Source organism: Haliotis asinina, chromosome 7 (assembly GCF_037392515.1).
Source record: "Haliotis asinina isolate JCU_RB_2024 chromosome 7, JCU_Hal_asi_v2, whole genome shotgun sequence".
Classification (NCBI taxonomy): domain Eukaryota; kingdom Metazoa; phylum Mollusca; class Gastropoda; order Lepetellida; family Haliotidae; genus Haliotis; species Haliotis asinina.
In genome coordinates, this window is record NC_090286.1 from 58,128,329 (window position 1) to 58,143,641 (window position 15,313).

Sequence of the window (15,313 nt, forward strand, 5' to 3'; positions counted from 1 at the left end):
CCCGTTGTCTTTCACAACTTGAGAGGGTACGACTCACACTTGATCATGCAGGCCATCGCGAAAATCGATGGTAATATAACGTGCATCCCCAACAACATGGAGAGATACATCTCCTTCAGCTTAAACGGACTTAGGTTCATTGACTCGTTTCAGTTCCTCCTGTCGTCACTCGACAGTCTGGTCAAGGCCAACAATACCTTCCCTATCACCGATCGATACACAGACGCCGAGACTAGACCCCTGCTTATGAGGAAGGGTGTGTACCCCTATGAGTACATGGATAGTTGGGTCAAGTTCACCGAGACCAGACTACCCCCTATTGACTGCTTTTATAGCAAGCTGAATGAGGCGTCCGTCTCACGAGATGATTACTCGCACGCGACTAACGTATGGAATAAACTGGGTTGTAAGAACCTGGGTGATTATCACGACCTGTACTTGAGGACAGATGTACTGCTGTTAGCCGACGTGTTTGAAACGTTTAGGCGGACATGTTTCAAGCAGTATAAACTCGACCCCGCATGGTATTACACCAGCCCAGGTCTGTCGTGGGATGCCTTGCTTAAAAAGACCGGAGTTAATTTGGAATTGCTCACAGATTACAACATGCACCTATTCATTGAGAAAGGCTTGCGAGGTGGGATTTCCATGGCATCCAAACGATACGCGAAAGCAAATAATCAATACGTGAAAGGTTACGATCCTAACAAACCAACCAATCACATTCTCTACCTCGACGCAAACAACCTGTACGGCTGGGCCATGAGTCAGTATCTACCTACAGGGGGATTCGAATGGGTACCCCACGTTGATGTTATGGGGGTTGCACCAGATTCGAACAAAGGTTATATCCTCGAGGTTGACTTAGAGTATCCCAAGGAATTACACACATCGCACAACAGCTACCCCCTGGCCCCCGAACGTATGAGGGTTAACCCAGACTGGATGTCTGAGTACCAACATAACTTGTCAGGTGGGCGTGTGACAGACGTTGAAAAACTCGTGCCTAACTTAATGAATAAGACCAAGTACATCGTTCACTATCGCAACCTACAGCTGTACCTGTCGTTGGGTATGAGGCTGACCAAAATACACAGGGTGCTCATGTTCGACCAGAGTCCATGGATGGAGCCCTACATCAGAATGAACACAGACCTACGAAAAAAAGCCACCAGTGATTTTGAGAAAAATCTCTACAAGCTCATGAACAACTCGGTGTTTGGTAAGACTATGGAGAACCTGAGGAAACGCGTGACCGTGAAGCTGGTTCGGTCGAGTGAGGAAGACAAGCTCAGGAGATTGATAGCCAGTCCGGCATTCAACCGTAGTAAGATATTCACAGACAACCTGGTTGCCCTACACATGAAGAAAAGTCACATAAAATTCAACCGGCCCGTTTACGTGGGGATGAGCATCCTCGATTTATCCAAACACCTGATGTACGACTTTTACTACAACGAGCTCAAGAAACAGTACGGTGACAGGTGTGAAGTGCTGTACACTGACACGGATTCCCTGCTGATGGAGATTCGAACCGAGGACGTGTACGAGGACATGAAAAAACACCTTGATTTATACGACACCAGCGATTACCCTAAGACCCATGCCATACACAGTACTGTAAATAAAAAGGTCCTAGGTAAGATGAAGGACGAGTGTGCTGGCACGCCCATAGCCGAGTACATAGGTTTGAGACCTAAGATGTACTCCATACTAAAAGCCGACAATAGTGAGATCCGGAAGGCTAAGGGGGTTAAGAAGTATGTGGTGAAACAACACATCAAACACGCCAGATTCAAGGAAGCCCTGTTCAAGACCCGTACCTTTAGGCATAAAATGAACACACTTAGAAGTGATGGACATAAGATATACGGACTGACTATAAACAAGACGTCCCTGTCGCCTATGGACACGAAACGTTGGATAGCTATTGATGGGATAAACACATATGCATATGGACATGAAAAAATTTGAGGCTATTTACTACAGCCCGCGTGGGTACTGGAAAGGAGCTAGCGCAGTAGATAAGCTAGCTAAAATAGCGCGAGTACCCCCGGAGGAAGCCAAAGCGTGGCTTGAAAAACAAGCCCTGTGGCAGATCTATTTGCCGGCACCACGCTACGTGCCTAGAAGGAGGTTCGGTATTAACATACCTAATAGCGTTCACCAGGCAGACCTACTGTTCCTACCCCACGACAAGAGGTACAAGTATGCCTTAACCGTAGTGGACGTAGCCAGTCGTTACAAGGAAGCCGAACCCTTGACCACGAAAGATTCGGCCCAGGTAGCCAGAGGATTCGAACGCATATACAAACGCAGCCCGCTGACGTGGCCAACAGAGCTGCAAGTTGACCCCGGACGGGAGATCATGGGTGCCGTGTCACAACTGCTAGCCAAACACGATACAAAGGTCAGGCGTGGCACGGCCGGAGCCCATCGCAGCCAAGCCATAGTTGAGAGATTTAATAGGACTTTGGCTGAGCGCTTGTTCGGCTATCAGTATGCTAGGGAGATGGCCACCCCTGGAAAACGATCGACTGAATGGGTCACGAGGTTACCCAAGGTGGTGTCGGCAATCAACCATGAAGTCACCCGTCTCACCGGTAAGAAACCGGCAGACGCTATCAAACTAAAATCAATAGTTGCAGAGTCGGCCGCTCCATTGCGTGGGAAGGAGAAACAGATACCAGATAGGGCCCTAGTGAGGTATCTATACCAGCCGGGGGAACACGAGGGCGATAGCCGTAAGCGAGCCACCGATCCTATATGGTCAGTCAAAACTTACAACATAGATAAAGTGGATATGAAAGCCGACGAACCTAACTTGTACTACTTGAGGGATGGGCCGGGTAGGGGGTTTGTAAGAGAAGAATTATTGATCGTACCGTACGGCACAGTGTTACCTCCTACCAACACAAAGTAGGCATAGTAATTACCGCCAACTTTTTTGTAGTAGGGGTAATAGTAGCAAGAGCTAATGACCCAACCAAAGCCTTATTTACTAAATAAGGCTTTGTAGAGACATTTCTTGAAAGTGGTCCAGAACCCCTATTCCCTATACTACTTACAGAGTTGCTTCCCTTGGTGATTACCAGAATCCTTAAGTAATGCTGAAAATGCTTTTTGAAAATGCTTTGACTTCAGTTTCAATATGATGAATTTGACACAAGATAAAAGCACATATATAATACATGTACAACTCTACCTAGTTGGATATTATAGCTCAGATGAAAAAATGCGCTTGTGGGATCACTTCACAAGAGTACAAACTGTCGGTTTGAAACACTGACGATGATTATTCATATAGTCTGAGATAATTAAATAACATAAATGATTGTAAAAAGTTTTGGTTTTTTTTAACATTGATATGCGAAAAAGATGGAACTCTTACAGTAGTTATATTTAAAATAATCACATAAAAAATCTTAATTCAAATCACATAGATAATCTTGTTCACTCACAGAAGTTTCACTTCGTGCATGAGCATTGAACTGGCAACATTTGACTTGATATATCTGCAGAACAATTAATTTCAAATTTATACCAGTATTTCATACTGGAGAAACAGAGGGGAATACCCCTCATTAGCCATATCATGTATGAAGAATAGAATGTGTAGCAATGGACTGATTAGGGGTTGTGAAATGCATGGGCAGATATGTTTTGATTGTTTCAAACATCAGCTTTTACTGCAGTTGTTCAAACCAAGTGTTATTATTCTGGTATCTTTGGTACCACCACACTCACAATGGGCAAGCTCAAGTCACAATTGCAGGATTTTCTCATTTTCTGTAACAAGCCTTACAGGCAAATAGAAACAAATCCACAGCTGATGGAAAAAATCTGGCAGCACAAAAAGCCAGTCCAGTACATCAATGTCGAATTCGCTGCAAAGCAATTATCCGCAGAAGTGAGTTGGTATGAAGCATTGTTTGGATGCCTGTACGAGAGAGGCATATATATATTTTATATTTATCTTTCGCAACATTTGTTGTTGCATTGGGATACAGAAACAAGTTCTATATGTCAGCAATACTTTGTCTGAAGCATATCTCCTGCGAAACTATTCATGATAACTAAACCAAACTTGGTACACGTGTCAAGTATGATCCCTAAATGTTCCTATTCGTGGGGTAGACTCAGATATGAATTTTATGTTTTGCGGTTTCCATGGAAACATGACTTGGGCACTGAGGCTGCAATTATGAGGATGTGACCTTGTCTGGAGCAGATCTGAACTATGCATGCTAGATTCATCAAACTTGGTACTTGTCAAGCATGATTCCTAGATGTGCCTTCTGAGGTTTAGACCCAGATATGAATTTTTATTTTTTGTGGTTTCCATGGAAACATTACTTAAGCTGTGACTATGACTGATGAGGAGAATGTCATCTTGTCTGGAACAGGTCTTCTGAACTATACATGCTAGCTTCATCAAACTTGGTACATATGTCAAGCTTGATCCATAGATGTGCCTTTTGGGATTAGACCCAGATGTGAATTTTATAGATAGTGGTTTCCATGGAAACATGGCTTAGACTGTGGCTTTGAGGATGTTATCTTGTCAAGAGCAGATCACCCAAACTTTATCTTTATCAAACTTTATACACATGTTCTCCATGTTCACCAATGACCATGATCTATAGATGTGCCTTTTGGGTTTTACACCAGTGTGTTGATTTTATTTTTTGTGGTTTATATGACAACAAGTTTGACTTTGACTGGATGGAATTGATGGTTGTGCTCTTTTCCTGGAGCAGAACTTTAAAACTGTACACAAGAGTATCACCCAACTTGGCACATGGATAGGTCTGGTGGTGTAGTGGTACCATTTCGGAGGTTTGGATATCTTTATAAAATATTGTTTGCTTTTCCATGGCAACAAGTACGACCTCAACTAAATTTGGTAGTAGTGTCCTATCTGGAACTGAACTTAAAAATGCTCACCTTCCAGTTTGCCATATGCACCCCAAAACAATGACATACTGTCACCATAATTAGCAGACATATTTATGAAGAGTATTTTGCTGTTTGCGGGGGATATTGATTACTTTTGCTTCTTGTTTTTGTGGGTTTATTTTTGGGTGTGTGGGTCTATATAGGAACATTTTAAATATGGTGTCTTTTATGCCTTATGAGGCCCAGTTGGTACATACATATATTTTACGACTGTATATTCTGAAACAGCATGACACATTAATTAACTTTTCTTCTCTCCCTGAAATGTTTGAGGTATTGTTGACTTTGTCATTTAATGAAACATACTTACATCCTTCGTTCCATACACTTAGTTTGGGGTTGCTCCATAAACTTACAACCCATAAAAATTAGAATATTGGCCTTCAGTAACCAATGCTTGTCAAAAGAGATAAATTAACAGAATCGGGTGGTCAGACTTGCTGACTAAGTTGACACATGTCATCAGTTCCGTCGTCATATCACTAGAGTATTGCTGAGTATGGTGTAAAAATTAACTCGCTCACACCTTGAACTTATGGTTCACTGTGTACTTACTTGTGAGACAAGGAGATTGCATCACTACTATCAACAGAGAAAAATTAGCAATTTGTTTTCACCTGCCTTGTCAGGACAGCCAACTGATACCCACATCTGCCCTGTAGCCTCACTTGTAGCCCCATCATGTTGTGACACACTGCAAATAATGGTTAAGAAGGAATTTCAGTCTAAGTAAACTTAGTCTCAGTACTGTTCATTACACTCCTCTACTGAGTCTAAAAAAAACTAGTATGAGGTGGCGTCAGGTAACCTTTGAGTGAGCTTTGACCGTCCACTCAAAGGTGAAAAAGCCCAATGGATTTAACCAGTCAGACAACGGTTACTGTATAGGGTTTGGCTGGACTTGAAAAATTCACAAGTCAGTGTCACTGATCCCACAATAAATGAAAATCCGCAGAAAACACAGGTATATATATATAGCAGTATATATACTTAGGGCTTTGTGATGACATCATTACTGTTAGCTAATATTTCCGCAAGCTCACATCCTTGAATATTGACAAAAATGCTATTTTTGGTGACTGTTTACTCACTGTTTACAGTATTGTAGCCTGCTACATGTGAGATCATATGTAAAATAGCATTCAGAATCGTTCGGGTACAAGCCTTTTCAAGACCAATTCGAAAGGTATGTGTGAATGTCCACTTTTGCGCTTTGGTAAGCTGTATTCTGATTGGTCAATCTCAAAGGTTACCTGACGCGACCTCCTGGGTTTTGTTAAACTCAGTAGCAATAGTGAAGCGTACTGAAGAGTACGGAGACTAAGTTTACTTAGACTGGAAGGAATTTCTATTAAGTTTCTCAAGGTGTGAGCTGGTAGACCAGTATCAACCAGTAGTTATGTTGGCCATTATGTTTTTGGTGTGAATCTTGACATGTCCATTGCTTGGTGTCTTCACAGACTCTGCCTGTCCTGGAGAAGGAGGTACTGGAGTGGGAACACAAGTTCAAAAGTTTGGATGCCATCGATGAACTGAAAAAGAAAGTAAAAAATTTGAAGAATGAAATGGCTTGGTCTTTGGTTGCTGCAAAAGAAAGGGTGACCATATTTTATATTTATGTATTTTCATATTGTTTAAGAACATGGATGACCTAAACCTGATACGATGGATGACCTTATCCACACAAAATGGTTTATCTAAACCCTAGTCAACCTTATCCATGACATCTTGGAAGGCCTAATCTAGACACACTGGCTGACCTAAATTAGGCATCCCAGTCAACTTAATCCTGATGCCTTGTATGACCCAGTCCAGGAAGTCTTGGCCACCAGACACATTGACTGACCTAATTTAGGCACTCTGTTTGATCGAATCCAGACACCCTGCTCTACCCAGAACGGGCACTGTGGTCAATCTAATCCAGACACCTGAATCGACCCAGTACAGGTGCTCTGACTGGTCTAATTCAGACACCCTATTCGACCCTATCCAGCCACTCTCGTGGGTCTCATCCATTCACCCTGTCTACCCAGTTCAGGCACCCTGGCTGATCATATCCAGACATCCTGGATGACAAATACAGTCTGGGCCTGTTTCACAAAACCCTCGTAAGCCTAAGATCTTGTAACTTTTCTCATAGTATTTGTACCTGGTATACTGTAACACAAATGCTACAAGAAAAGTTACAAGATCTCAGGTTTAGGAGAGTGTTGTGAAACAGGGCCCTGGTCGGTCTAATCCAGACATGGTTGACCAATTTCAAGTCTGATCACCTACGGTTCACACAGTGACACTTGTATGCTTGTTTGCAGGGTTTGGAGCCAATTAAGAAAAAACTTGATCAGGAGGAATCCCGGACGCCGAAGTATCTCAAGAAGGTTGAGGAGGTCAAGGTAATGTGGTTTACTCAGATACATATTTTTTGTTCTTTGTAATATCTGATATTACCCATTTTTATACCCTGTCTTCCTCCTTGTTCACATAACACAGACAGAAAAGCGCCTAATTGTTTAAATTAGAACAATTCTGAATATCCCACTTCCTTTACCTGCATTATGGCCTGCAATCACTCACTAACTGTGTCATTATCTGGTAGGAGAACCTGGAGAAGCGTCAGCAAACACACAGACAGATCCAGGACCAAATCCTTGCCATCAGTGAGGAGGTACAGAAACTGGAACCACAGAGGAAACAGACCAAGGCCAACATGCAGCAGAAGAGGGATGCCGCCAGACAGGCACAGGTAGGTAGACTATTATTGTGTATATAGACATACTGGCCCAGGCAGGTAGATGAGCGTTACTGGCTCAGGTACGTAGAGGAGCATTGTATGTAGACATAGTGGCACAGGTAGGTAGAGGAGCATTGTATGTAGACATAGTGGCACAGGTAGGTAGACCATTATTGTGTATATAGACATATTGGCCCAGGCAGGTAGATGAGCGTTTCTGGCTCAGGTTGGTAGATGAGCATTGTATGTAGACATACTGGCACAGGTACGTAGAGGAGCATTGTATGTAGACATAGTGGCACAGGTAGGTAGACCATTATTGTGTATATAGAAATACTGGCCCAGGCAGGTAGATGAGTGTTACTGGCTCAGGTTGGTAGATGAGCATTGTATGTAGACATACTGGCACAGGTACGTAGAGGAGCATTGTATGTAGACATAGTGGCACAGGTAGGTAGAGGAGCATTGTATGTAGACATACTGGCACAGGTACGTAGATGAGCATTGTATGTAGACATACTGGCACAGGTACGTAGATGAGCATTGTATGTAGACATACTGGCACAGGTACGTAGAGGAGCATTGTATGTAGACATAGTGGCACAGGTACGTAGACCATTATTGTATATATAGAGATACTGGCACAAGTGTATAGGTGAGCATTGGAGATATGCAGGGACAGATGGAACAGACCATCATATAACAGGGCAGACCATCATTGTATCATAGGCATACTGGGACAGGTGGGGCGTACAGTCATTGTATGTAGACGCTGGTACAGGTAGGCCACCTTTGTATGTAGACAAATAGGCCCAGGTTGGGCAGAATACCATTGTAAATAGACCAGGTGTGTGACACTAAAGACATTAATGATCACTGTTTAATGCATCATTAAGGGATGGATATAGGTAGTACTTTTGAAAACCAGCAGTAGTATTTTACAAAACTAGGGCTCTTGCCATTTTTAACTTTGTTCAGTCTGACACCATGAATATTCCTTTGAAAAATTCAAAAGTTGAATACTATAGATATCTGAATTCGACATATTTTTGACTTGGGTAAAATCTAAGTATTTTAGATGTTTACATACTTTACTTTATATGTATACTAGCCTTCTTCCTCAAAAACAGACCGCAGTCGAGATCGAAAGCTTGCTAACCTAACACTCGCCAAGGTGGTTCAATTAAAGACATCCAGGGTTTTGATTTTTTTCACAATGGGTGTATATTTTGCCTTGTGATCAATATTTGTTTACTACCAAGTATGATTTAGTTTGATAACTTTCATTGACTGTGTTTGTCATAAGAGGCGACTAATGGGATCGGGTGGTCTCCATGTCATCGGTTCCCAATTGCGCAGATCGATGCTCATGTTGTTGATCACTGGATTGTCAGGTTCAGACTCTATTATTTACAGACCACCACCATATAGCTGGAATATTGCTGAGTGTTGCGTAAAACTAAACTCACTCACTCATAACTTTTAATAAGAATGTACTCAACAGTGTTGAGTTTTTCGTTCTTGTCGGGGGGCGGTGGGGTAGCCTGGTGGTTAAAGCGTTCGCTCGTCGCGCTGAACACCCGGGTTCGATTCCCCACATGGGTACAATGTGTGAGGCCCATTTTCTGGTGTCCCCCCGCCATGATATCACAGGAATATTGCTTAAAGCAGCGTAAAACCAAACTCACTCACTCACTCGTTCTTGTAGTCTTGTCTCGTTTTTTCACTCACTTGTTTTTCTGCTCTGGCACTTCTTGAGTGGACTCCGTAATTTTTGGTTCCTGTTTCAATATCCTCATACATGTCTCTTGTTTGTTCCTCCCTCTCGTGGGGCGGGACGGAGGCTTCGTCTTTTGGGTTTATTTTGTCAGCGATTTGTTGACAAAATGAAGGTCCCACATGACTTACCAATCAGTTAAACCAGTATGGTTTTGGCGGAGTTGTGTCTGCATCATGTTTGTTTCTGATGCTCCTCGTTTTCACATGTTTTCCTTCAACACAGTATAATTAATGTTTCTTCTACTTGTGTTTTAGCACGCTTTATGCCCTATCCTCTTTGTGTAAAGTGTCACAGGCTCAAGTCAAACAAGGACCTGCACTCTCGGTGTTTGAAATTCCGCTTCTTAGTGTACTTGGGATTCCAGGTGTGTGGAGTGTTACGCGTAATCCTTTGACTTGTTCAAGGTTTATTTGCATGCGGCCAAAAAGACCTTTATGCAAGAGAAACTTCACAGGAGAATGTCGTCTGGCCATCAACTTGTGGAAAACTTAGAGGGCCAACCTACCCCTGGATCGTCTAACGTTCCTACTAGAGCACCTTCGTGTGTATCACTGTTGACACAGTGCTTGGTGTGTCAGCTGAAGTTTCTTCTGCGTTGGCCTTGGGAAATAGAAACCGGAGGATGTCAGATTCATCTTTCACAGGTGCACATGTTGGACCGAGTGCACCAGCTGGACAGAGCGCACCTATCCCCAGAGGGGTATCTACTGACAGTTTAACACATAACACACCCACATGAGGCCTCCTGCCCCTCCTGGTCCTCCTGTTTTGTCTTCATCATCCCCACAATGGATTATGATGAGACAACAGATGATGTGGAGATTGTGGACCACTCTCACAATAGAAAAGAGGCCGTTTATGATTGGATGGCGTAAAGGCTTCTGGCTTTGTGCCCTTCTCCAGCCATGCTAGTAGATTAGAAGCTTGCCATTTGGGACTCACCAGAGCGTCATCTCCCGCCTCACACTTTTGTCTGGGATTTGGTTGATTTGCTTGACGAAGAGTTTACCAAGTTATCTTTGAAGCAAAACTTAGGGCAGTTAAAGCTCACAGAGGTGATTATCCTATTCACTCTTTGGATTTCTCGGACCAGGATGCAGCTCTGGATGAGGAATTGGATGGTCTGTCTTCTACTTGTCTCCTCATATCGAGTTTCTGACTCTTAAGCTGGCTGCCATTGACACCGAGTTGAAGACAATGTTGTGTCCATTGTTTGCCTTGGTCCATGCTACTGAGGCATCTCAGAGGACTTGGAAGAAGATAATATTTCCAGGATTGATCATCTCATGAGAATGATGAGATGGTAATCTCGTACTCAGGTGACATTGCTGGTCATTAGCAAGTGGCATCGGCTAATACAGTCAGTCAGGTTTTCTGTCTGCATGTGTTTGAGAACCAGAATTTATGAGAAAGTTGCTTCGTCAGCCCTCAACAAGCAAGCCATCGAACTTGCATAAGACCCCAACACCAATCCAGGGTTTTATTTGCCAATCTTCCTGATCCCCAAGAAAAACACAGAATAAATGAGAATAATCCACTATATGGCCTTGGTCAACAATCTTTACCTTGTGGATCTCATGGATTCTTTGGAACAGCTTCAATCCAAGATCTCTCTGGGAGGTGGGCTTATCAGCCTAGATATCCAGGATGCTTACCTGCATGCCCGCCTCACAGGAAGTACCTTGGCTTTTATTTCAATGACCAGCATTTCCAGTGGCAGGTACTTACATAGATGACTGCCTTATGAATATTGGGATTGTCAAAGGCTGGTCAGACAGAAAGTGTTCACTCTCTACCTACTCTCTAGCTAACTAGTTTGGTTGATCCATTGGGAGAAGTAACTAGCAACACAGTGGCTCTCTGGTTAAGGACGACCATCCTTAGTGCCTGTGAGGCAGCTGGGTTACCACCTCCCAAGGCAAATAACCCTCATGAAATCCGTGCTTTGGCTTCCACAGTGGGTCTTCATCAGAATTGTCCAATTCTATGATTATGGAGGACTGTTTTGGAAAATCCAATACTGTTTTTGCCAACCACTAACTTGAGATGTGGCAGTCAAGGATGTTGGTATCGGGACAACCGTGAGTATGACTCACCTATTGTTCCCGTTACTGGCCTCGCTTTCATGGTCTTTGGTTTGCTTGCAGACCCTCAAGCAATAACTGTTCCATATGTCTGATATACTTCTGTTAGAACTTCCCGCTTGCCAGTGCTGTCGGATAAGATGCATATAATGATGATAAGAGGTAAGTACAAAAATTTGGTAAAGTCTAAGTATTTTAGATATTTACATACTTATCTCTTGTCATCAAGTGTGAAGCCTGCCCGAGTCATCTCTACCTCCCCGCTATCATCATTCTACCCTTTGTACTTAACAAAAGGAATGACTTTTCCACATGGCCACATGAGAGACTGCAGTGACCTTACCGGTCACCCTGATGTCTTAAATCGAAACAACTTGGCGACCATTAGGTTAGCAAGCTTTTGACCTCGACTGAGGTCGAAGAAGAAGGCAAGTATGCATATGATGATTGCAAGAGGTAAGTAAGTAAATATCTAAAATACTTAGATCTTACCAATATTTTCAGTTGTTTATGCAGCGGAAATGAGAGGTTCAAATGGAGATGTGTTGTGTGAAATATAGCATTGTGTTCCAGAATGAAGTTAACAAGACTGAGAAGGACCTGCGAACCTGTTGCCAGGATCGGGACATGGTGAAAGAGAGGATCGAGGAGATAAAGAATAGGTAAATGTGACACTAGTTGGAAAAATGTGAGTCAAGTATGCACTAATCTACTGACTGGAAGCAGAAAACGTGAAATATTGCAACCAGAGACACGCACAATACAGCAAGAGCGTACCTACATCACATGACATGTAGTTATCTGTGACTGTTATTTGTCATGACCATCATGCACATGGTCACTAATTCATTCCAGGCTTTGAAGTAATTATGTAAACAGACAGTATACTACACCATTGCAGTATGTTTGTAAGTCAAGGCAAAACTGTTGTTGACTGAAATCATGAGATATTTATTTTTATGTCTATCTAATTATCTGGCTTGATATTAGCCTGAAATGTTTCTTTGTAGCTTGGCCAAAAGATTTAAATCCAACTACATATCTGACTTAGATATTCATCTGTCTTCACACCTTATTAAGCTCGGTATCTAAGTTTTGATGATCTATTTTGTACTGAAACCATGTGACAGTGCCCAACATGATTATGAGGCTGAGCGACGTGCACGACAGGACAAGATTGACCAGCTAGTGGAGAAATCCAGAGCACTCGAGGCACAGCAGAGAACCACTGAGCACCAGAAGAACCAGTTCCGGGAGGCTGTGACCAAGTACACCAATGATGGCTACACTCTCAGGTAGGTCCACAGCTGTCTGCAGCTGAGTTTGTGGATCCATCCATTATGTGACAATGAAGCATGACATGAGATTATTGTGATGTGATGTGATGTGATGTGATGTGATGTGATGTGATGCACATTTGGCAGCTTCTAATGCAAGCTTGTTTGTTTTACCACGTAAGTAAAGAACTTTTAGAACTGGTGCAAACCAACAAGTTGCATATCCTGGAGAAACAATGTTCTACCTAGAACATGACCTTGAGTTGCGATTTCAAGCCATGACCACAACATGACTTATGGTGGTTTTGTTTTTAGATAGTGAGTGGGTGAGTTTTGGTTTTATGCCGCTTTTAGCAGTATTCCAGCATAACAAAAGGGGACACCAGAAATGGGAAATAACTTGCGCTTGTTGTGTTTCAATTTGAGATCAACAGGTCATGATCTGACTTGTTGCTGTAGTGTTTTCACTTTTCAGGCATGATGAACAGGGCATGACCTGTGGTTGTCTTCCTTTTTTTTCTCAGGCGAGATGAGCAGGGCCTACAGGACAAGCAGGACAGTGACAAGCAGCAGCTCAAGATGTTGATGGCTGCTCGCAGTGACCGACTCAAGCGCTTTGGACAGTTCATCCCCAATATTGCCAAACGGATAGATGAATTCCACAGGAAGGGGTATTTCCACGAGAAACCAAGAGGACCTCTAGGTACCATATTCTGTAGAGTAGAACCTAGAATTAAAATAACATAATACGATGATATACTTCTTTTAATAAAATAATGTTTTCAGGTAATATTTTTTCCGATCCTTGTTAAATTGTTTTTGATTAAGTATGGTTTAACTGAATCACAGCATTAGATTGGAAGACACTGTTTCTACTTCAATGAGACATACATACATGATCTTAATTGCTGTATGTTATATGGGGTTATTCTATTTTATACCAGAAAATAATTGTGATGAAAGTGTAACCTTTACATAAGCCATCTGTTCCTTGAGAATATATTATCTAGCCCTTATCCACTGTCATACAGTAATGATTGTGTAAATGTCATTGAAACAGTTTTACCCATTGCAAGCAAATCTGCTACCACTTGTAATGAAGCTAAGATAAGCCAAGAAATTTTATTCTGAAGGCATCATGCTTATGACATCTTGTGTACATGCCTGACAAATTGTCAGTATATCACCCCAAGAAATCTGGCTGGGATTCTGTTCCCAGAATGCTGCTGCATGTTGAAAAAAGGTATCGACTTGTCTTTCTTTACTGTTTCTTGTTATTCCCTGTCAGTGTGACCTGTCGGGCATTCTGGTACTCTGGCCTGGAGTCTGGCTTAAATGTGTGTGACTGTAATTTCTCATCAATCAGCAAGGAACACTTTTTGTATTGAGGTGAAATTTGCTTGTGTTGTCAGGATCCTGTTTCCAGCTGCGTGACCCGGAGTGGGCGTTGGCTGTGGAGAGCTGTCTGAAGGCACTGCTTCATGCCTTCTGTTGTACTGACCACCATGACGAGAAGGTCCTTGAAGGCATTTTTGAGCGGGAAATCAAAGATGGACGACACCCCTCCATCATCGTCAGCAGATTCACTGTGAGTACTGTAAGGGACTCAGATGTGTTCAGTAACACCTTTTCAATACTGTCTGTTGTTTGCCAGTTATCCACTGCAGTTTGTAAGTGCTGACTTTAAGATATGTGGACAGTTCTATCATGGATTGCTCGTTATCCTTTGGAGACATTTTACCTCTTAGGAATCCATTTGAATACATTTATTCTAAGTTTTCCTTATCTTGAATCATGCTTAATTGCTTGTCTCCTTCTTCTGTTCGAAAGTTGAATATCCTTTGAAGTTCCCTTCTTCAAAAGAGGACCTAAAATCACGCTCACCCATAAGTACCATCCCTTTCCTCTATATTTTGGCGCCAATATTGGTCTCATGACCAGCCATGTTTGCCACTCTATCCTTCTTCGCCCAACAGGAATGTGGGGATATAGTCGACACCTCGTCTGTCTGTCTGTCTGTCTGTCTGTCTGTCCGTCCGTCCGTCCGTCCGTCCGTCCGTCCGTAATCATTTTGTTTCCAGAACATAACTCAGAAACCGTTCAATATTTTTAGACCAAACTTGATAGATATAATAATCTGAACCTATGGTTGTGCATTTTGCTGTTTACAGATTTTTGGCTTTTTTGTTTTTTTGTTTTTTCCATGGAACATTTTGGTGTTAGTGTAATGGTGGGATGGGCTTCGTTTCTGGGGCAGAACTCAAGAAACGTTCAATATTTTTCTGCAAACTCAGTAGATATATCAATCAGAACTTAAAGTGGTGCCTTTTGGTATTTACAGCTTTTTGTGATTTCTTATTTTATTGGTTTCCATGGAAATGTTTTGGACTGAGGCTCAAAATAGAGGGATGGACTTTGTTTCCGGAGAACTCAAAAGCCATTCAATATTTTTCTGCAAAACTTGGTAGATATATCAATCAGA

The 15,313-nt window shown here is 42.4% G+C and overlaps 1 protein-coding gene across 2 annotated transcripts in view; it reads left to right on the top strand.

The window, feature by feature from the left end:
• LOC137290800 (structural maintenance of chromosomes protein 6-like) overlaps positions 1-15,313 on the top strand; it is a 62,558-nt gene that overhangs the window by 16,558 nt on the left and 30,687 nt on the right. For both annotated transcript variants that reach the window (XM_067821929.1, XM_067821930.1), the window contains exons 8-14: positions 6,420-6,557; positions 7,272-7,352; positions 7,556-7,702; positions 12,128-12,216; positions 12,685-12,849; positions 13,356-13,534; positions 14,244-14,419. In XM_067821929.1, the coding sequence (XP_067678030.1) occupies positions 6,420-6,557; positions 7,272-7,352; positions 7,556-7,702; positions 12,128-12,216; positions 12,685-12,849; positions 13,356-13,534; positions 14,244-14,419 (975 nt within the window). The remainder of the gene's footprint in view (positions 1-6,419; positions 6,558-7,271; positions 7,353-7,555; positions 7,703-12,127; positions 12,217-12,684; positions 12,850-13,355; positions 13,535-14,243; positions 14,420-15,313) is intronic.